Below are 24,136 nucleotides of genomic sequence, written 5' to 3' on the forward strand. Positions count from 1 at the left end.
ATTGATCAATAGACTGCAACTAACTGAAACAAAACTTTTAAGAATGAGTGAGAAATGGTAATTAAAATCTAATAGACATTCAAAAAATGGCAGTTTAATGAAATAAACATTTTAAAAAATAAATTTTAGGGTCAATTTTTATGAATTTTAGGGTCATTTTAGAGAAATTTTAGTGTCATTTTATAGGTCACTTTTTAGAAAATTTTAGGTCAACAAGATCCGGGCCCTGGTTATGATGCTCTAGTGTAAATATGCATTCTCCTGTTAACATCTACGGGTCACGGTGGCTCAGTGGTAGAGCGTTCACCTCTGTGTGTGGGGTCCCGGGTTCGATACCAGATCCCGCCAAGCGAACTTTGTGGTGGACAAACACCGTGTGCGAGAGTTTCCTCGGGTTCTCCCGTTCCCTCCCACTTTCTTCATTCTACCATTTCATTCATTTCTCATCATCACCGTCTCCTTTAGCCTAACCGGCATAACCGAGGGACGTAAAACTCAAAGATTTCATTTCGTTTTGTTAACACCTCCTTTTAAATATATATATATATATATATATATAAACTGAGTTTTAAAATATTTCTGAACAATTACGAAGAGACTGTAATTAGAAATACATTTTTATTCAAGAAAAACACATTTAATTTGCTCTCGTAAATTGGCATTTGTTAATTTTTCATATCAATATTCCGCAGAAAATGTATTTTGAATGTTCATAGATAACAGAGCAGACTCCACAGGAACAGGAAAATTTATGTAGCTACGATTCTTATTTAAAAATGTTATGCAAAGCAATTATACTCCAATGGCCTTTTTAAATATCTTCTTTTCTTTTACTAGACATTTTAGAGAATTATGTTGATAGGCAATGTTTTAAAATTTGTCCTAATAAGCGAAGAAAAATTAAAATGAGTAAATTTGCAAATGTGGATGTTTGTATACAGCCTCGATGCTTGGAAATATCTGCAATTTCAAGATTCTAAATCACTTGTACTTCCACGGGTTTTCTGTGCCCTGTTAAACCTCGCTTTCACCTCAGCTAATCTCTTTTTAATATCTTCATTAGTTTGATCTGGATTAGGTTTCTTCTCGGCTTTTATCTGCTGTTTAGCTAACTTCCAGACCTTCCTCCATTTCCGACATAGTTCTTGTTCTTTTTCGTCTTCTGACATCTTTTGATCTCCATCTTTCAATTTTAGCACCTCATCGAATTTCTTGCTAACTCCCTCTTCAAAATTTTCTTCTGGATTAAGCTTCTCGAGTTTCTCCTGTTTAGGTATTTCTTTTAGACTTTTCAACTTCTGATATGTTTCATTTTCTTCTTTTTCGCTTTCTGACATCTTTTGATTCTTCTTTTCCAGTTCTAGTATCTCATCAAATTCCTTGCTCTCCTCGTCTTGGCTACTTTCGCCTGAATTAAGTTCTTCAACTGTTTCTAGCGGTGTAGCTGACCCTTTAATAATTCTCTGCCGTTGACGTAGTTTTTTCTGTTCTTTTACATCTTTTGATTTCTTCTGATTACGTTCTCCCAATTTTAGCATCTCATTGTATCTCTTGTCTACCTCTTCTACATCCTTGCCAATGTCTTGCCAACGATCTCTAACTTCATTTATGGTTTTAAGCTTTTCGTCATCTGTTGACTTTTCGAAATCTGAGAGATCTAGTACTTGCTGAAATTCTTTAAGTTTGTTAAACACACGTTCATTTGCATGTTTAAATCCTTCAAGCATTTCCTGAGGCAAAGCCTTTGATACAGTCTTATCTCTGTTCGATGTAGTTTTCCATTCGGTGTAGGTCGAATCTATTTCTTGCAATCCACGCAGTATATCATGATGGAAACGATCTAAGTTAGACATATTTATTTTTGTTATAAACTCTTAAGCACAGCAATAATGTTGATGAAAAGCTCTAGACAACGCAATGTAGTTTCTTTAGCAGAAAGTTAAGTTTCTATGTATTTACAAATATAAATCCAGTGTTAAGAAATATTGTATTGTTGCACTGCTAACAATATTTTTATTTATTGACTTCCATTGTTTATATTTTACTATAGAAAATATATAAAATAATATATCGCACAGCAAATAAGAATACTTTTACAAATTCACTTTTGATAAAATCGTTATTGAAAATTATTTACACTGCTTTAAAAAATGGGGTAACATCTTCAACAGCTTAGTAAACAGTAAATGGAACCTTGAAAAATTCACTACAATGAGCATTTACTGAGCATATGAAGTAAGTAATAGTTCTTATGAGTTAAAGTTCATTCTAAATTATTAATAGATTAAATAGCAGCTTTACTTATACAGTTGTATTTTTTAGTATAGTGCTTAAAAGAACAGTTTCGCTTACGTTAATATTCATAGATCATAAAATTTTACAAAAGCAGAAATGGCGTAGATCTTGCCATAATATAGTGTTACATCAGAAACAAAAACATGACACAACTAAATACCAATTCGTGATGTGCATTTTTATGTGACAAAGAAAAAAATCGTTCAGTTTTACGTCCCACGATTATGTCGGCTAGGCTAAAGGAGACGGTTATGATGAGAAATGAATGAAATGGTGGAATGAAGAAAATGGGAGGAAACGGGAGAACCCCGAGGAAACCTACGCTGCTTGTCCACCACAAAGTTCACTTGGCGCGAGCTAGAATCGAACCAGGGATCCCATGCACCAGAGTTGAACGCTCTACCACTGAGCCATTGCGGCCCCTTTGTGTAACAAATATAATAAAATATTTTAATTTCATATAACCGGATTTGATTTGTTTCCTCTGCCATTTCTTTATTCACTAATGAATTACATTTTTCCCCTTTCACATTCTGAAACTTTTTTTATATATCTTTCTCATATTCATGTAATTGGTCTCTTGGATTGCATTATATATTTAAATCAAATTTAAATTTTGGTATTTTATACTGTTTCATATAGTAATAATTTACATTTTGTTTGAAATCTTAGAGGCCATATAACAGCATGTACGTTGTAAGTTCTCATTTGCTGTATCTTTTTTTCTTATTTTTTAATATTTCAATATGGCAGTGAAACTATTGGCATTTGGACAGTCAGAGCACTCAGAAACGACATGTAATGAAATCTTTAAGTTTTACGTACCATGGCTATGCCAGCTAGGCTAAAGGAGACGATGATGATGAGAAATGAATGAAATGGTGAAAGAAAGGAAGTGGGAGGAAACGGAAGAACCCTCAGAAAACGAAACCACACGGTGTTTGTCCACCACAAAGTTCACTGGGCGCGAGCTGGGATCGAACAAAGGACCCCATGCACCACAGGTAAACGCACTAGCAATGAGCCACCGCGGCCCCCAGAGCATTCTGATTATTGACATTTGGATAGTACCCTATCTCCATAGCGACAGTAAATTCTCGCTACTTCAAACTCTGAGAATCCATCACTTCACTCTTATGACAACATGGAATGTCGTCTCTTCACTGAAAATTATTCTTAATAGCAAGGTTTACTCATCTTCAGCTGTCAGTAAATATCAACAGAAAGAGAGTCGTTCCGAGGGTCTATCCATCACAATTTATGGCTTAGTTACAGTTTTTACCGATAAGTAAGATATTAGACATAGCAGATTTTCGTATATTTAAATCCTGGCTAATTTGCGTAACATTTACATTACTTCCTCTTTAAACGACCAACAATCTTAGTGTCATTTCCTCTGATTGCACATGCATCCTCTCTAATGAAATTAATTGTAATACTTCACATTTGGATTGATGGATTGAAATGAAACTTCAGTCTGAAAGAACATTTACTGTCACGACATTATTTTCTTTTGCAACTTCCACAACGTACAAGCTACTTGCTACGGGACCAACTCCATTTTGTTTCACATGCAATTCGGCTGCCATCTAATGATACACAGCACAATGAGACACAATATAACAGTCAGAAGAGTACTTTCGTAAGCTGTTCATTCCAATGACGCTATTATGTAATGGGTGATATCCCCGCTACGAAATTATGCCCGTTAATCAAGACGTATGTTTGTTAACATCATGCATTTTATTGTATCGTGACATATGCATACGTTGTATCAAAGTCACGACACAGTAATAGTCGAGAGTACCGCAAACTCACTTTACAGCCAAATGAATAAATGGGAGAAAACTTATCTATATCTTATTATTGCGCGTACGGAACAATTATAATAATATAACAGCTAATCTAAATAATGTTTCTTTTTATGTAGTCTTCATCAAGGCTAAGGGCTTAAGACTATCTATGCTGGTATCACATATTTATGTTGTAACAAACAGTGGTGTGAAAAACATATATACAATTTTTTTCAATATAATTTGCTAGTGCGTTAACCCTAAATCAAACCTTATTCTGATAAGCCTGAAGGAGTTTCAGCTTCAGAACATCTTCAAACTACAAAACCTTCAGTATAAAACATAGGAGTGATATATCAAGGCATTAATAACATCGAAAGGAACGTATTTAAACGTATATTAGGACAAAACATTACTTTTGAACATCTACGAAGATCTTGAAAAAGACTGTAATACAATTACTACAAACAACATTCATAAAAACAAAAATTAATAATGTAAATATTTCATTATAAAGGGTGCCTCAAAAACAACGCCGGATTTGAAAAGCCCGTTGTTTTCAAATGAAATGAAATTTTTGAGTTTTACGTCCCACGATTATGCCGGTTAGGCTAAAGGAGACGGTGATGATGAGAGATGAATGAAATTGTGGAATAAAGAAAGTGGGAGAACCCCGAAAAAACCCACGCACACGGTGTTTGTCCACCACAAAGTTCACTTGGCGGGAGCAGGGTTTGAACCCGAGACCCCTAGCACCCCCGTTGTTTTCACTTATTGTTGTTGGCAACATTGGTTCTGCATGTTCTGTTATCAGTGATCTTTTTGAAGCTACGTTTTGATACTTACTTTTTTTTTCTAGGTCAGTGTCTGTGGAAAGATACAGTAAGGAAACTCAGATTGTGAAAACTCACAAGAATGGTGAAAGTTTCGTGGAAACTGTTCGGAAGCTCCGTACGATACTTGGGACACAACAATGCACCAAATGAATCCACTGTTCGTAGGTTGATCAAGAAATTTGAACAAACCGGTTCAACAGTAGACATCAAAAGCCCTGGACGCCCTCGAAGTGGCCGGAGTGAGGCAAATACTGATGTGTGCGTGATTCTGTTACTGTGAGTCCGAGAAAATCATGTCGCCGTCGTACTCAAGAAAAGTGCATGTGTCCAGCAACAATGCACAGAATCTTAACAAAAGATCTGCACTTACACCCATGCAGAATTCAGTTAACACAGGAACTTAAACCGGCAGATCGTGGAAAACGACAGCAATCTGTGCAATAGATCCTGGAAAAGGAACGAGAGCGCCATGGTTTCACAAAGTGCATCATTTCCTCAGATGAAGCTCACTTCCACTTAAACAGCTTTGTGAACAAGCATAATTGCTGAATATGCGGATCAAGGAACCCAGAAGTACTTCACGAAGAAGACATGCATCCTCAGTGAGTTACGCTTTGGTAAGGAACTTGGAATGAAGGTTTAATCGGTCCTTACTTTTTTAAAGATGAACAAGGAAGGGCTATCTCCGTGAATGAAGTTAGTTATCGTGCGATGCTCACTGCTTTCCTTTGGCTCCGTTTGGATCAAATACACTTCGACAATTTATGGTTCCAAAAGACGGCGCAAGTTGACACACTTCAGGAGACACAATCGCTCTGCTGCGTGAGAAGTTCCCAGATAAACTAATCTCGTTACGAGGAGACCAAACCTACCCACCTCGATCTTGTGACCTGACACCTTGTAACTTTTTCCTATGGGGGTACGCGTCACAAGTCTACCAGAACAAACCCCGTAATCTGTTGGAACTTAAACAAGAAATTCGACGTGTCCTCGACAAAGTTGATGGGGAAATGTGTGAGCGGGTGATGGTTAATTTCATGGACCAAGTGATCGCATGTAGGGCTAGTAGGGGGAAGGGGGGGGGGTAATATGCCCGATATTGTGTTTCACGTTTAAACCTCAACATCTCCTAAAAAGAACGGTGTGTTTGCTTCTTTCAAATAAATAAGTTCGATTTATAGTAGCTTTAAATGCGGCGTTCTTTTTGAGACACCCTTTATATTACTTAGGATATACAGAGAATAAAAATTGAAGGTTGAATTTATACATCAATTGGCAACAGTGTTTAATAAGGCAACATTCTACATTCAAGATTCCAACTTCCATAGTGTATAAAAACATATGCAATGCAGAATATTACACAACTAGATACTAAAAATTTTAGAATAAGATTTGATTTAGGGTTAGTTTACTTACAAATTACAATATGATGAAAAATTTTGCATATACTTTGTGTATCAATACTGTATAATTATACCACTATTGGTACAACAAAATTATGTTAAGACGAGCATAGAGGATAATATTAAGCCTTAGCTCTGACGAAGAGAACCCGTGAGAAGTACTGGAAATATTGGTTAAACATACATAATGAATGTATATATAGTAATGAATATATATACATATATATATATATATATTCCACTTATTGATACAACTTTGTCCTTTTGACAAGATTGCTACGGAAATAGAAGGGGGGAGGGATACATGGAACAACCGGTCCACCTTCTCCCTGTCGTCGCACGGACTAGGTTTTCGTGGAATTGAAAGCGAGGAGAGAGGCGAGTGTGTATATGGGTCTTCTATAGTTCACGGGCAATGAACCGTGATTTGGAATGTAAAGCTGAAATTTGTAGAATTTCTAATGGTCTTTGTAGGAAATTTGTTAACATCCGAAAAAAATATACATAGTCGATATGTTACAGGGACCGTTATAATGAGCTTCTCATAAGGACTGTCGGAAAGCAACGAACATGGCCCAGCTATAACGTACAAAGAGTGAAAAAGTGACTGACTGGACAGGGACTCGAACCCGGGACCTTCGGCATACCGTGCCGATGCGTTCTGGGAAGCAGACTGGGTGGCGTAGTGGTTAACGCATCGGCACGGCATGCCGAAGGTTCCGGGTTTGAGTCCCTGTCCAGTCAGTCACTTTTTCACTTTGTACATTATTAATACACATCTATAAATATGATGTGTTAAAAATCCATTGTTTCCTCTTTCATTAATATCTATATCATAAAGTTATGTTTGTCTTTTCGTAGAATCTTTTTTTTTAATTTTTATCTTTTTATTTTTTTTATTTTAAGGTTTAGACCAACAAAAAGACAGATGGAAACACTAGGTTGTTTCCATGGTAACAGAACAGTGTGGTCGCATTTATGCCTACTCATTACTGTGAAAGTTTTTCTGTTGTCAGATTGTTTTGACTTTTAGTTCTGCTATCATCTGAGTGCATTGATGTAAATATCGTGGTGTAATCGTTATTTCCATTTACTTGTGGAACATAATTTGTATTCGTATTATTCATAAAGACGTAACGTATAAACTTAGTGTATGTATGTGTGTGTGTGTTTGTGTTTATGAACACAATGACTGAAGTGCGTAAGAAGTGTGGAAAGGGGGTGCCCATGACAAGTCAGGCACGGGAATTTGTGTTTAATCTTAGGGAATATTTCGAAAAAGAACGTGACAACGACAGTCCTTTATTGCCATTGAATAAAGTGATTGAAAGAGTAGCATTAGCTTTACACATTAGCCCTGCAACTGTGAAAAGAATCACAAAAGAGAAGTGTCCCAAAGACCTCGCTGAACTGACGGAAACTTTATCTACCCCACGAAAAAATCGTAATAGGCCATGTGCAGTCACAAATTTGAATGATTTTGACAGAGAATCTATTTGGCGTCACATCCACGATTATTATGAGGAAAGAATACCCAACAAGAAAAAAACTTCTGGTGAGTTTGAAGGATAGTGGGTTGTTCAAAAAAGGGAAAAGTAGTCTGAGCAAAATTTTGCACAACTTAGGCTTTACTTGGAAAAAAATCTTCCGGAAGAACTGTTCTTCTTGAGAGGGAAGACGTAATGGCGCATCGTGCTCGGTTTCTAAGGGAAATAATTCGTATTCCTGTTGAGGAAATAATGTGGGTTGATGAAACATGGGTAAATGCAAAACACACTAGGTCTAGAGGTTGGACAGACAACTCAATTCGTTAGACTTCTAAAACCTCAATAGGAAAAGGTGATTGCCTCATTCTTTTACATGCAGGGTCAATAAATGGGTTTGTTCCACATTACATGATTCTTTTCCAGTTGAGAAACACAGTGGACTATCACGAGGAAATGACATCCGAAAAATTAAGTCATGGTTTCAGTACTCCCTTCTCGCGAATATTCCTCCTCTAGTATTGTTTTGGACAATGCAGAGGTTTTTCAGTCTACATTTGGCCAATTTCGACTTACCTAAAAATTTAGAAGAATCCATGGCGCAAGGTCCGTAAGTGCTCGATGTGTTTCCCTTGGTTCCTAACAATAGCCCGACAGCGTAATTTCCACTGTAATAGGCTTCTCTGAAGAACTGGGAGGGGAATCTTGTCCCATTCCCTTTGCACAGCTTTCCAAAGTCCTTCTATAGTTGTCACACGCCGTTTTCCCAAAGCCCGCTTCAGCAATCCAAATCCACAATAGTCCATAGGACTTGCATCTGGAGATTTAACAGGTACCTCATTGAAAGATATCACCTGTATACCACTTGCCTCCTCCATCTCCCTGTAGAATGCGAGGGACGATCGTGAGGTATGTGATGAGGCCTTGTCCATGTGAATGCGCACTAGATTGGCGTCATTTCGGTACATTGTTGGAATCTCATGCTCGTAGATCGGCCGCATGATCTGCTTCTGAAAATACTGCGAATTTATTTTGCAGTTCTTCGCCACCCTACAAATCTTCAGTTTACATCGGTAACAGTAACCAGTAACGATCATGAACCCTTTTAGGAAGGATTTTTTACAGACACAGACCCACCTTCTGAAGTTCTTGGCGCCTTTCTCTCGGTACATGATGGCTCTCGGTTTGCCGCAGTCGGAAAGGTAAAATCCATGCTTGATCGAGCGTTACGACGTACATCCCCATTTGTTTTGCCAGATGTCGTTCGTACAGCTTTCGGGCGTTACACTTTCGTTCTTTTGGTGGGCATCCGTGAGAAGATGGCCGCGAGCTTTCATGACTTTTTCCAGCTTGAGTTGATGGTGTAACGTCCGGCTCACAGTCCCCAAAGACACGTCAAGACGATTAACCATACACCTTTGTGTTGGCAGATTTTCTTGCAATGTCATTTTGCGAAGTTTTCTCTGCATGGTGGTGGTGGCCTTGGTGCATTTCCGCTTCCTAGGCAACTTCGTTGCCCTTGTACTTTTTAATAACATTTTTTATTCCACTTAAACAGATGTTGCAACCATTCTTCTTGCACTGTTTTCTAATGACAGAAACACTAAAGTGGGCGTCATAAAGAGTCGCAACATAGTCTTCCCAAAACTGACTTAGTTTGGGCGGCATTTTGGTCAGAGAGCGGAAACCCACACATTTGGAAACAAATTTAACACAACACTCACGACAATGGTCCTGTTTTGTGCGTTATTGTCGTCCGCGCGAAAAAACAACTCCGTTCCCAGGAAGCCACTGCACAACAATGCAGGACGCCACGAGCCAGGTCGGGTGAGTCCATTCTACCCGGGAGGGGGGAGGAACGAAATCGGCCAAACGTAGGCTGAACAACCTCTGTAATACAAAGGTAAATAAAGCGCCTACCACGTCTACACGGAAAGAAACGGTGTTAAAATGGCTTGAAGAAAATCGAATTCCTGTATTTTATTCTTCAATGAACAAAGCTGAATTACTCCAGATAGTTCGACACTACAAAAAAATAACAGAACATTTTGAGATCGATGAATTAGCCAGGACAGCAGGACAAAAAGTTATCAAATTGTCCCCGTATCATTGCCATTACAACGCAATTGAGTCATTTAGGACATAACTGAAAAGTTATGTCGCGGAAAACAACAAGACATTCACCACGCAAAATGTTCGCGGTTTAATATTGGAAGCGATTAAAGAAATTACTCCAGTAAAGTGGAAAAAGTTCGTGGATCATACTTGGGAAATAATTTTGAACTCCTAGGAGGAGAAACGTTTACTTGAAAACACTGTAGAAGAACTGGTGATCCTGTTGCAAGACAGTAATAACAGCAGGGAAGAAGATGCAACAGATGATGAAACTATGAGTGATAATTCAGAGACATACGGAGGTTCTGATATACAGGCTTTAATGGACTACTGCGAAGTAGAATTTCAACAGTAAACAGTATTAAACTGTCTACAATTGAAAGTAATTCCGTAAGTAGTTTTCATTATTTAAAAAAAAAAAAAAAAAAATACATTATGTGTTTAGAAGTAACAATTGCTTTCTTTGTGATTTTATAAACTTAACGTAATAATTTCTGTTTGTTTGACTGATACTTTCGTCAGGCTGTTAAATAATATTTTTTTCGTAACACGGAGGTGATTCTTGTCCCACAAAAAATGCTCCTTGTTGTACTGTATTGTATTATATTGTTGTATTGTATTGTTACAAAGGGAACTGCGTTAGATCACACGTGAGAGTTGTCAGAGCTGATCTTATCATGGCTAGACTCTAATTAAGTACTTGCAATAACGTGAGCATTCACGCTAATGTTAGAACTTGTTAGTCCATTACAAGAAAAGCAAATGAATTATGGCATGTCTTACCTGTCCGCCCACTTTTCCTTCGAAAGCCAAAAACTCTACGAATCTATTCAGAGTATCAGAAGAGCAGAAGCGAGCGTAGGTGGGTGGCTAGTGCTCGAAGAGGGTCACGTACTCGGCCAAGGCCAGGCCACCACCTTCCTTCGATGCACCAAACAAATACCGGAATTCATTTTGTGTATGAATGACTTCCTTTACTCTCATATGAACTGGCCCTCCGCGGTTTCTCGAATTCAAAATAACGTGTTGAAATTAAGGTTTTCCGCTATTTTGAACAGCCCTAGCTCTGAAACAATGCACTTTTTCCCACAGGTCAATATGAGCTTTTTTTCTTATTTTGATGTAAGGAACCACCTTTTGCAGTTCGTCGGTATAGTTCATTAACACCCTGTACATAAAAGGTAACCAAGAAAGTTCTTGTCGTTCTAGAGCAATCATAAACAAAGAGCAATGCAGTGGACGGTACGACCTGTAGGTTTTGGAATCTCCATCAACATTCAACGCCTTTCGCTAACGTTCCTGCAGTTGCACAATACCCTGGTGATAAACTCGGTGGTCATGGATGCAAAGAAGTCCGTGAGTGCATTCCGTAGGTCTCCCTCGCTTGCGAAAGATCTCCCACGGAGGTGGTCAAGAGAATGAAACAGGTGGTAATCTGTTGGTGCAAAGTTCGGTGAATATAGCATATGGCACAATGTCTCCCAGCCAAGTTGCTGAAGGGTCTTCCGGGTCCTCTTTGAATGTGACTTGGCATTGTCATGCAGGAACTCCACACCGTTGCAATTCACCAATGTTGGCTCCTTCTGCCGCAATGTATGGTGAGTAGATATCAGCAGTGATGGTGTGACGAGGTGGAAGGAAGCTCGTAATGCACCACTTGCCGACAATTCCACCATACAGAAAGTATAGCCTTTCGTGGGTGCAGAGGTGGTGGTGTGAGGAAAAGAGTTACGTAGCAACAACCAATGTCTGGTACACATGGGCGTGTCATATAGAGAACCCACTTTTCGTCACCAGTCAGCAAGCGATCAAAGATGGGTGTTTTTAGGTGCCGGGTGAGCAAAAGTATATAGGCTGCCAACAATGTGTGGGGTACCCACTTGCTTAAACTTGTATGACTTCCCTACCCCATGCAGGTACAATCTAACTGTTTCAGAGGAAATACGGAATCTTTCTGCAAGTTCATCACACGTTAGACCACTGTCTCCCTTGATGGTTGCCTTCAGGGCCTCGTCATCGAACACATGTGGCTGTCCACTGCGAGATTCATCCGAAAGGCTCTCATCTCCCGAATGGAATGGAATTTCTGGCGGTGTATTCGTCCACGGCATTCTCCCCAACTGCCTGCTATATGCGGCAACTTGATACGGCAGCTGACAGGCTCGCTTTAAATTCACACAACACGCGCGAAACAAGGTGCTTCGATACTTCGTCACTGGGCGAGCTATGACTGCTGTATGTGCCCAACGTGAATGTGTTACTGAAGGTCGATGGTCAAACTAACTTCCAATCGCTTGGCAGGCACGTATGTCATTTCTTTCCTCTCTGTGAGTGCATGATTAATGGGACGTAAACAATAGCAGGGACTGTTTTGGTTACCTTTATATTGTATGTTGGATGTTGTACCTAATATGAATGTACGACCCATGGGTCTGATCTGGTCAAAATCTAGTCTAAACAAAATAGTCATGGAATAGCCTACTAGTCTAAATTTGTCTGCTAAATCTTGTGAGGAAACTGACGGAATGAAGCTGTTCATCTTCTTCCCATGATACAATGTTCGTTCTTGACACCACGGAAGCGTTTAATTTCGGAATGGAAAGAAATTGAGTGGATACATTCAACAGCAATTTTCGAGTTGTTAATTGATGTTAACAAAATATTTATTAATTCTAAAATAGTGAAGTCATGAAATTTGTAATTTTAAACAGGGCGGTGTTGTTTTGTGGCACGTATACCACAAAAATACTAGAAAAAAGTGAAAAAAATCACTATTTGCGATTAATTGTGCTCAATGTTTGAAATATTGATCGTGTATTATTTGTAGTAATTGTTTTGTTGTACGAAAAATAGAAGAGGAGTTGAGTTGATTTTAGTTTAGTGTCCCTTTCAGCAGCGAGGCTATATGAGACGTGGACCTACTGATTAACGTGGAATCCGAACCACATGAGCTCCCGCCGGGAATCGAACCCGGGTCTCCCACGCCAAAGGCGCGTACGCTAACCGCTTAGCCACGGAGGAGCTCAAAAATAGAAGAGGAATAGAAATGGAAGAAAGAAAATTAAGAACAAAACTGTATATGGTTTGTATTATGTAACGTAATATTTTTTTTATCTGTCTTGATAAATTCAATTTGAGAAAGACTGGTTCAGTAATTTGTACAATAGGCAGTCAACGGTTAACGGTGTTTTTCCGTTCGAGAGATGGCTGTAGCGTAGGGCGTGTTTACTTGCCGTGTTCGATGTAAGCAGTGTGGAACACGATGAGGAGCAGTGAGCATCATGGACAGCAGCTACGCCTAGCATGGTGATTTACATATATTCAAGTTGGGTAAACGTGCCGCAAATCAAAAGCTTATAGTTCTGCGGGAACATCTTATGCCTTCGTGTAGTGTTAAATAAGAAGTGTTATTGTTTAAAATTGTGTTTTACATTAAGTAAGAAGTGCATCGTGATTGAATCAATCCGTGAAATATTTGAAGAATTTGATACAAGTAAATTGTCGGAAAGTGTAATCTAATAGTGCATTTCAATAAGAAAGTGATTTGTGAAATTAGACATAAAAGGTCTTTTGATTAGATTGAAGCTAAAAATAAGTGGTAATCAAAATTGATCATAAATTTAGTGTATCGCGTGAATTAAAATTTAATAAAATATTTTGAAAGTAATCTGATTGGCTATGGGATGGTATATATAGTAGTTTTTAATGGAAATGAGAAACAGAACATAACAAGTTGTTGCAGGTTTGGTGCTTACAATAAACCGTATATTGTGCATTTGTTTTAAATAGTAAATGCAATTCCTACTCTAAAGTGAATTTAACTTGCCGATTTGCTAAATAATTGTGAAATTAATTTGTGGGATCTTACCCGTTACTGTTAAATTCCACATAAAAAGTGTGAAAGGTCGTAGTATATTAACCCGTAGAATTAAAAGTCGAATCGGACGAAAGGTCTCCTGGCTGCATTGTGCGTCATTTGGTAATACTTTTATCTTCTTATAATTTCCTGGAGAAAATTTGGTGAATATTAAATTTCATCTATAGACATATGTAGTTGGTTGTAAAGTCTGTTAAATTTACAGATATTCCACCTTCTGGTGAAATAACTGCTACATTAATAGTAAATTTTCTTTATACTTCATTACACTCTACACTTTAAATGTAATTATGTAAGTTTTAATTTAAAACTAGCTGAACCTGCGCTCTCTGCACAGCGCATCATTCACATATGAGGATGAATCTCCTTGTCATTTCTCACAACATCTGTGCATGTCTCTTTACAGACACGAGTGAAAGACATCTTGATAAAAATCGGCAAGGGATATCATAAAGGGGGGAATTTTCTCGACTAATTTTTCAATATCTCGCACCATTTGCCTACTTCCGGTTGATGTTTTTAATTCATTTATGATCACTGTTTTCTTTCTTCTTGCGTGCAGTATGTAATAAGCAAATACATTACATACACAATTAGTTATAAGGTCAGTGATTTATGGTGTTGATTGGGCAAAACACTCCAAACAATAAAGATCCATCTTAGACTGGAGAAATGGTTATCCTTCACTTTTCATTGGCTATGAAACAAACGCCTGATAGACATACAACCCCTGTATACAACTATGTCCTGTTGTAATATATAATTCGTAGGATATGATTCTTTTTTAAGTTCAACACTGTTGAATTAGAATTGGACAATCTGCACAACATTTGGAATCGACCAGTGAAAACATCACATTTCTAGCACTTACGGTTTCCGAGAACTCGAAAGGATTGGAGACAAACATATAAACTTTTCTTTGGAGACAAACATATAAACCTAGCATTTTAATATATAGACTAGTTGAACCCGCGCTGTTTACTCAGCGCATTGGTCTGTTATGACCATGAATCTCCTTCCCACTGTGCATGTCTCCTTACTCACACAAGTAAAGAATAGGAGACTCACAAAGAAAGTGAATTGCTATGTATAGATGTTGGAGTGAGATTGCAGCAAATTTGTAGAAGAACACGATATCAAGTGGAAATAATATTTTCTAATAAATCCATATCCGTCCGAGTACGCCTCAATGCGTCTCTTGAGGTCTTTGAAGTTGCCAGCATACAATAGTTTTTGCCATTCAGATTTAAGCAAAGCGCCTGCAATATCCGTCAATCCGCCATACGTAACTTCTCTACTGGTTGCCTAACACCGTAGTTTCAGTTTGCAACAATGTTAATCTTATGGGCTCAAAACGGCCCATAAAATGTTGAATAGAACAATAACGACACGGTTTTTGAAAATTTGAATGAGAACTGGACAATGTACACAAAATTTGGAATCGACCAGTGAAAACGGCACGTTTCTAGCAGTTGTGGTTTTCGAGATTTCATTGTCCAAAGGATTGGGGACAAACATATAAACAAACATTTTAATATATAGAAGATGCTTAAGATTGTTAATTTTTATTTCGTAAAGTTAATCGTAGATTGGAATATTGATAATTTTGAACTGCTTCAAAATAACGCACAAAGAGTGAAAAAGTGACTGACTGGACCGGGACTTGAACCCAGGACCTCCGACATACAGTGCCGATGCGTAGTGTTTAACTCATCGGCACGAAATGTCGGAGGATCCAAGTTCGAGTCCCTGTCGAGTCTGACACTTTTTCACTTTTTGTGTGTTATAGAATTGGCACCTATAGAGGATTTGGTGTGTAGAAAAACCGGTTGTTTCCTTCTTTCATTAGTATATATGCTTCAAAACAGTTGAGTATAATCTAAAGAGCTAAATTCACTGGGTAATATTGGACCAATCTAAGGTTTACTCATACTAATTACTCCAATAATTCGAAATTATCCTTCAGTAATCAGCTTGTACACAGTTTATTACGAAATTAAAATCTATTTTTATTTTTTATTTTTTTATTCTCGTTCACCCATTAATTTGGTAAATTCAATTTTGGTAGATGTTTTTCTCTTCACTTTTTTCAGAGTGATACACTGTCACTTATATTCTTTCACATTGAATCCACAAATCGAAAATATCACTACCCATACTCATCAAGAGGTGGTAATTACAAACTGAAAAACTGTCTTCCGGCACTTCAGAAGAATATATATATATTACCAGTGGCGTATTTAGGATGTTGTTACGAGGAGTGCTATGCACAACACGGAGAAGCAGGGGGTCAATTGCCCACCTGAGTTTCAGAATTAAATATATTTCAATTTATGCTTAAATTGAAGTCTTAATAGCAAGAATTGCAGACTGGTGAATCTTATGTGATATGATACACACAAAAATTATTAGCAGTGAATCTAAGCTTTTAGTCTATTCATAGAAGAAAAAGAAAGCATCCTCTTGCCCTACCTAGGCAATTTCCAGGGATACTTATCCCCCCCTACCCGCCCCTCTTGATTTTCTTTAATTCAAACATTTATCTTTCTTTATAACTAAACGATATAAATATTTCTTTGCTATAATTACTGAAGTCTTGATACGTTGTTATCCTTGCAAGATGGTGTGTGGTGTGGACGAGTTTCGCTTATTAACTCCTCTTAGTTTTGGTGTTACTGACGACGGCCGACTTCAATCACAACTAACAACAGTATAAAGTATGATAGCAGAAACGAAAGAAAGTAACAACTAAGAAAATGAAACAAAAGAGTAGAATGGATGAAAGAAAAAAAAACCGCACTTCTTACATGGAATAAAATTTGACAAATACTGTCTTATTTCTGAACAAAGAGCATAAGAAAATGGTAATTCAATGAAATTCTTAGAAAATGCTAAGAGGAGGGGAGGGAGGGAACTGAGCCCGATAGTCGCCCCCTAAATACGCCACTGGATATTACAGAAGCTAACAGGGATACGGCTTGAGGGAATATTACAAATATTCTGAAGGATACAGCTCTAAAAATAAGATGTGCTACGGCCAAAAGGAAGAAAATCTCGAAAGAAACTTACCGTTTGATAAGGAAAAGAAGAGAAATGACGATTAGAAATACAACATTCAAAATAGGATATGTAAAACTTTGCACAATACGGAAATGCCTTACAGAAATAGAAAATATAAGCAAATTTAGCAATAACCACGTAAAATAAATAGAAGACAAAAATGCCTTCGAAAGGCAAAGCAGAGCCTATGGAATGGACGGATGCAGATCATAGCTCTGAAAATAAGAAAATTTCACGACCACTAAAAGTCGTGAATACTCAAGAACATTCAACTCTTCTAGAGCAAGTGATACATTCAAGTGATGAATCTGAATTTCTGGAAACGCCACCTTGAAAGAATGAGTTACATTAGACATGCTACAGGCAGCATGCGAAGAAGCGGAAAAAATGTTAGTGCCAGATCTATTCGACGATGTCGAGTCTCCAAGAAGTAAATAGGTGCCATGATCATATTGCTGCATAAGAAAGACCACAAAGAAGACACACAATTATGGGCTTATAAATCCTCTGACTGCGATTCCCTTTATGTACTGTGTTCATTGACTACGAAGAAGCTTTCGATTCAGTGAAGAACCTCGGCGGATATAAAAGATTGGTAAGTCGGGTGGTCTCGAAGAAGCAAAACCAGCGCAAATATTCAACAGTTTGGCTGTACGAAGAGTGTAACAATAGAAAACGGAGTGCGATGGGGTGATACTACGTCTCCCAAGCATTTTACAAACGTACTTGAATAAGTGTTTCGATCTATGAACTAGGAGAACAATGGGATAAATATAAACGGGGAACATCCGACTGATCTTAGTATCGCTGATGAAATCGTTCCCTTTAGAAATAAGAACTGCAAGACGTAAAACAAGAGCAAGGAAGTCGGGCCGAAAGTAATATGGAAAGGAAGAAAGATGTTCAATAACATAGCACGAAAGTCGACGAATGAAGCTGAAAATACGAAATTAGCAGAAGTGAATATCGACGCATTAAGCTAGGGAGGAGTGTATTCGAAAGAAATTGCTTCATATTGAGAAATAAAGTGCCGAGTATTATTTAATTTCTCCCCTAAATCACTTGGTAATAGAAGAACCGGCTCCGGAGCCGTCGATGAGGGGTGTGAACTTGCATTCCTCTGTGCAGATTCACTTTAGGAGGACTTGAGTGCACGTACGCGATAAGAATCATCATGCACGAAGTTGTACTGGGTGGCAACTAAAAAGCATCAATGCCATCTAACCGAGTCAGAGCAGAAACGTAGCAGGGGCCAAAGCAGAAGCGAGCAAAATTCACGCGAAGGAAGGCACAAGCATTACCATCAGAAGGGAACTGGAGCAAACACGCCAACGATCGGACATTTCTGGCTAGTATCAGTACAGGATATGAATCACGAGTCTACCAGTACGATCTAGAAACTAATCATTACAGTTGTTTTAAAGATAAAGATTTAAAACCACCCAAATATTCACCAAAACCTGCCCACTTTCGATTGTATGTAGATCACGTGAAAAATATGTACGTTCATAATTGACACTTGGTAACGGAGCAGACTATCATGAGTGGTTGCAGCCCTTGAGAATTATTGAGGCAAGTACTTTTGGCATTTTTTAATACAAGTACTTTTACCAATTAGAATGGAAAAAGTCTGAATAACATTGAGTACCTTGAAGTACGGCTGGTGCCTATTCTCTGTAAAATTGAATTAAAAAAAACATTTTTTTTAACGAAATAGCTTACAATTCACTACATACTTGGCCATCTGCTGACAAAATATTGGAATTTAATATTGTATTTACTTTTCCTTATTTTTTTGTGAAAGACAAAATCTATTATATTCAAATGTGGCTAAGGTATTAAACCAATGGAATCAGATTTAAATGCCCTGCTGTAAGTACGTGACAGCATATTTAGAAGGAAAATCCCCAACCCTCACGTCTCTTCTACAAGACAAATCCAAGAGACATCTCTGAGCAGGAAAATCTATTACTTTCGTTGACTAGCTACACCTCACGAGTTCTGCTCGTCATATTATTTAAACGATTAAATACTTCGTGTGCGGCCACACTCATTATGATTCCAATGTGCTAACCTAGCGTTCTCAAAACGATTTACCAACTATTTTTTTTTTACGTAAACACTATCTATGCATAAACAAATTTTCCTCTATACTATTACACTGCTTTAGTATCACTTAAATTTATATGAAAATTCTATTTTAGGTATAGATTAAACCAGCGATTCCCAACAGGTGTCTCTCTACATTTTAGAATATAAAAATAAATTTTATGCTCCACAGAGTTTATACTGTATCCGACACATTTTATTTTTAATATGAAGCCTTTAATTACAGTAAATGAAAGTCAATTTTTAGGCAATTGAGCCTGACACGGTAGGTAGTAGTAGCTACCGGTTAAAAGAGGTTGGAAATCATTGGATTAAACTACTTAAAAATACTACAACAAATAAAAATTACAATAATATTACTTGAATAAATTAGAAGATTGATAATCCTGAGAATCGCACGGGGAATCAGCTGACGTTCTACCGCACGAGTTTTCGTGCACTACACAAACTGGTTCTTCTGCTGTTTCAATTCCTCTCATGTTCGACACCATGGAACTGTGAGTATGAAGTCGACTTAAGGCGGTCGTCAGCTCGGATACACAAGCATCAATTCCGGTTTCCATCATTACGTGAGAAATATTGTCTCAATAAGGCATTCCGAAGTCTAAATTAAAAAATAAACAAAAAATAAATAAATAAATAAACGTATACAGCATTAATATGTGAACTATATATAATCGAGCTATATATGCGAACTATATATAACCGAGCTACGCCCAAGTTGCCAAACTGCAAAATGAATGTGTTGAGAATACAGAGGTTTTGCAGCCCTATAATTTTTTTTTTTTTTTTTAGTTAAGAGCCTGACATACTAAAAATAATATAGAATTTATCATTTTTCCTTTGCTTGTTTATTCGGAAGTGAAAGGAGATAATGAAATTGTAACTTACCACAATCATAGATAAATGTTATTCTACAACAGAAAATATGAACCTGAAGAATTTTCAGCGTTGCTATCGATAGAAATTACAGTGTTGCCAGAATAGCAATTCCCCCAAAATCTAAGTTAAGGCAGCGACTAGAGGAACGAACTCAACTGCATTTGATTACGTATCGTGTTGTTTTGGTATCCTGTGAAGTATTTTTTAAATAGCATTATTATTTAATTTTAATAACTGTATGTTGAAACTATTTTGTTTATTACAAACTAAATACAACTATTATTTAAAAAGCATTTCACAGGATTTCAAGACAACATGATGCGTAATCAAATGCAGTTACGTTCGTTCCTCTAGTCGCTGCTTTGACAGATTTTGGGGAAATGTTATTCTAGCAACACTATAATTTCTATCGATGGCAACACTGAAAATTCTTCAGGTTCATACTTTCTGTTGTAGAATAACATTATCTATGATTGTGATAAGTTGCATTTCATTACCTCCTTTCACTTATGAAAAACAAGTAAAAGAAAAATGGTAAATTTTGTATTTGGTATGTCAGGCTCTTAAATGGAAGTTTATTATTCATTTACCTATTTCGATGTAAAAGAAGCATATCTTTGCCGTACAGTAGAATAGTGAAAATCAATTCTGAAAATGAACTTAAGTGAAAACTAGTAAATGTGAACATTAATAACTTCGGCGTAGCACCAATAATATGTGAATAAAGTAACTATATTTACTTAGAACTATAGAATTTCAATATGGGTACATGAAAAATTATAATGTACTTACACATTCAAAAACTATACATTAGAAAATGTAACTATTCTATCAAGGCTTGTTTCTTTATTGCCAAACTAAACACAACACACTGAGCAAGGCCCTGTGATAGTATATATAAAACACACAATCACAGTTTCAACACAATAACTGTGTCTTCATCAAACTTCCATTCCTTGTGGCTACTTGCGAGTTGGTCACCTCTTATATACTTCCCGAACGCTATATATAAGCATCAGAAAGAGACAAACCACAGGATAACATGGAAAGAAGCAGAGAACAGGACATTGGTGAGAAAATGAAAAGAAGCCAGGGAAATGATGAAGGCACAAGACAAGGTGATGAATTAAATGCAGGATTCGCGATAAATAAAGAATGGGAGAAGATTCTACTTAAAGAAGAAGAAAGAAAGAAAATAGATTAACAAGGGAGCAAGGATAATTAAGAGGACAAGATTGCATCCAGCAAAAACGTATATTTTTAATTGGACAAGTGCGCAGCTGTACAAGTCAAAGTCAATAACACAAGTGTTACTTCTTAACGAAGGGGCGGAGCCTAATTTAAAGTTGATCTCCAGGAAGTATATAAGAGGTGATCTACGCCCAAGTAGCCACAACGAGTGGAAGTCTGATGAAGACAGTTATTGTATTGAAACTGTTAGGTGATTGTGTGTTTTTACATGACCGAAAGTAACACACATTTTGAAATAAAAAAGTAACAAAATAAACAAACCAAATTGTATTATATACATTTCAAAGGTACACTCTTAAGTTATTTTCCCACATAATCGCCAAGCATATTAAGACACTTATACCGTGGCACAAGTTTTTCAATATCGTCGCGCTAGAAATCTGTCGCCTGCGATTTCAACCACTGGCTTACAAAGGCATGCAGTTCGGGGGTTAAGTTCCAAAGTTGGGCGTCCGTTTCCAGGAAAATTTTTAAAATTTACAGGAAAGATACGGATAATTTGATCGTTTGTGTCCTTGATAATATACAAGAGTCTCGAAAAATTTGTTTATTTGTTATATATAAGAGGTTACAATCATGGGACTATACGGCGAGCGGAGAGAACTACTTGGCGCAAGATAACCGAACAGTTGCATTGTGGGAAAGAAACGAGCATTTATGTTATCAACATGGCGAATGTACAAGGGCAATGAACTAACAGTTTTAATATTTGTGAAGAAATACGTTCATAACGAGCAAACTCTTTTAAAAGTTTGTGAAGAGCACGGATTAATGAACCTAATAACAAATTGCACAAAGTGTGCAAAGGAGATAACAGCGAAAAAACGTGGCGAAAGCGGACGCCCAACTTCGGAATAAATGCCCAGTTCGGCGTCAGTATTAAAGCGTTGCGTAGCGAGCCATGTCTTCATAGCTGGGACGAGGTGGTAGTCGTCGCTCGGCGCCAAATCCGGGCTGTATGATGGCTGATCGAATTTCCCATCCAAAACCGTTAAAGAGCTCTCGGGTGTGTGGACGTGCGGTGTCGTGAATAAACAACACTTTCCCGACGCTTTATCGCGATGGATTTCAATTAGCTTTTTTTTTTTTTGAAAAAAAAAAAAAAAAAAGAAAAGAAAGAAAAACTAATCACAGAACGCACCTCACAAGAGGCGGGATTTTCTATTGCAGCGCACATTGATATGCGTCACAGAAAGCACAGTAAGATCGTCACAGTCCTCACGCCTCCACAGCTGGATGCGTACTGAGTGTAGCAACGCTTTGACATCACGATGGCGACTAGAGTCCCGTCCACTGCCGCGACAGGCCAAACGTCTGGTACTTTCTGGAGAGCCCTGTATATTTCTGTATATACTTCAGCATTTACAAAACCAGATTTCCCAATGACATTTTCAGTAAATACTACCCTACGAAGATTCATCCAGTATTGCGAAGTCTGGATGTCACATAAAATCATAAATAGCGCTCCTCTTTAGCTAAGTGGCAAAGAGGCGTATTTCTGAATTAACGATAGCAGAAGTGTGATAATAGACGCAAAGAATGCATAGATCTCTACGAGGAAAAATTCAGGCTACAAGCAGAAATTACGTTCTACACCATGTACGTCGAAGTTCAACTTAGGATAGAATTTTCGCTTTCAGAGTCATAGTCACATATAAAGAAGAGACAAAGCCTGACTACACACAACCAGTCTTCGATATTCTTTGCAGAGTTGCCAGAAAATAAAATCACCTGATTGACCAATATCTTTATTGTTTCCTTTACAGAGTTTTATAACCAAAGATTATGTTTCATAGGCTAAGAGGATGATAACCACAAATGTCACGACAATGAAAACAATTGTAATGAACGAGGGGGGGGGGGAGACTTAGAGATTAATTGATTAATTTGAATTCCATGTCTGTTTTCAATACCGACTACAGAAAACTGAGCACTGATTAAAAAAAGAAATCTTTAAGCTTTACATCCAACGATTAGGCCAGCTAGGCTAAAGGAGGAGGATGATGCAAAACGAATGAAATAGTGGAGTGAAGAGAATGGGAGAAAACAGGAGAACCCAAGAAAACCCACGCACAGGACGTTTGTTCACCACAAGGTTCACTTGGTGCGAGTTGGGATCGAACCAAAGACCCCATGCATCAGAAGTGAATGCTCTACCACTGAGCCACTGTGGCCCCGAGAACTGCTTAAAGTTGAATCCGAACACTACTGGAATATGTACGCGAGGCAAGAACGCATTCGAGTTTAAATTAGGGATCACATGTATAAAAATCAGAACTTTAGCTACTTGGCTACAAAAAGGGCGTGGGTTAACTCCATCCACGGTCCGTTAGTTTGTGCTACCCAGTCTAAAGCTTTAATAAAATAAAACCTAGGGAATAAATTCGGTTTCTGTGTGAATATCCTTTGTTATGCAAAATCAAGTGTGATTCATCATTTCAGTTCTGAGACTCCCTCCTCATGTTAGCAAACGCATCTTCGGAGTGAAAGATTATGTTTCGATTCCCAGAGCGGGATCATATGTTTTCGGTCTTACGTTGAGACAAATCTAGGAGCCTCATGTGGGCAGGTCATGTAGCCAGTATGGATAAAAGTAGGAACGCTTTAAAAGTCTTAATTGGAAGACTAATCGGAAAACAACCATTAGGAAGACTTAGGCGCAGATGGGAGGACAATATTAAGATGGACCTCGCAGAAATAGGAATACAAAGTAGAAACTGGACCTAGTTGACTAAGGATAGAAGTCAGTGGGGAGCTTTTGTGAATGCGGCGTTGAGCTGTCGGGTTCCATTGCTCATAGAGTTAGCTAGGGATCATCCGAAGTAAATATTTTATCAATCTTTTATAAATTCTTTAACATTATTTTTATGCCATGAAATTGTCTTAGGCACGTAATGCAGTATTGTAATAATATTATACCATGGGTTTGCATATATGTGGAGCAAATTTCTGCAAATAGCATTTAAAAACGCGAACTGCACACTTCACAATGGTTCTTCTGCATGAACTAGCAAGCAGGGAAGAAATCTGT

At 37.7% G+C, this 24,136-nt stretch overlaps 1 protein-coding gene across 1 annotated transcript in view; it reads right to left on the reverse strand.

Moving 5' to 3' along the window:
* Snx16 (sorting nexin 16) overlaps positions 1-24,136 on the reverse strand; it is a 96,936-nt gene that overhangs the window by 55,184 nt on the left and 17,616 nt on the right. The window contains exon 2 of the mRNA XM_081743446.1: positions 19,333-19,576. Within this exon, the coding sequence (XP_081599572.1) occupies positions 19,333-19,538 (206 nt within the window). The 5' untranslated portion in view covers positions 19,539-19,576. The remainder of the gene's footprint in view (positions 1-19,332; positions 19,577-24,136) is intronic.

Source organism: Thermobia domestica, chromosome 17, assembly GCF_964235325.1.
Source record: "Thermobia domestica chromosome 17, izTheDome1.hap1.1, whole genome shotgun sequence".
Classification (NCBI taxonomy): domain Eukaryota; kingdom Metazoa; phylum Arthropoda; class Insecta; order Zygentoma; family Lepismatidae; genus Thermobia; species Thermobia domestica.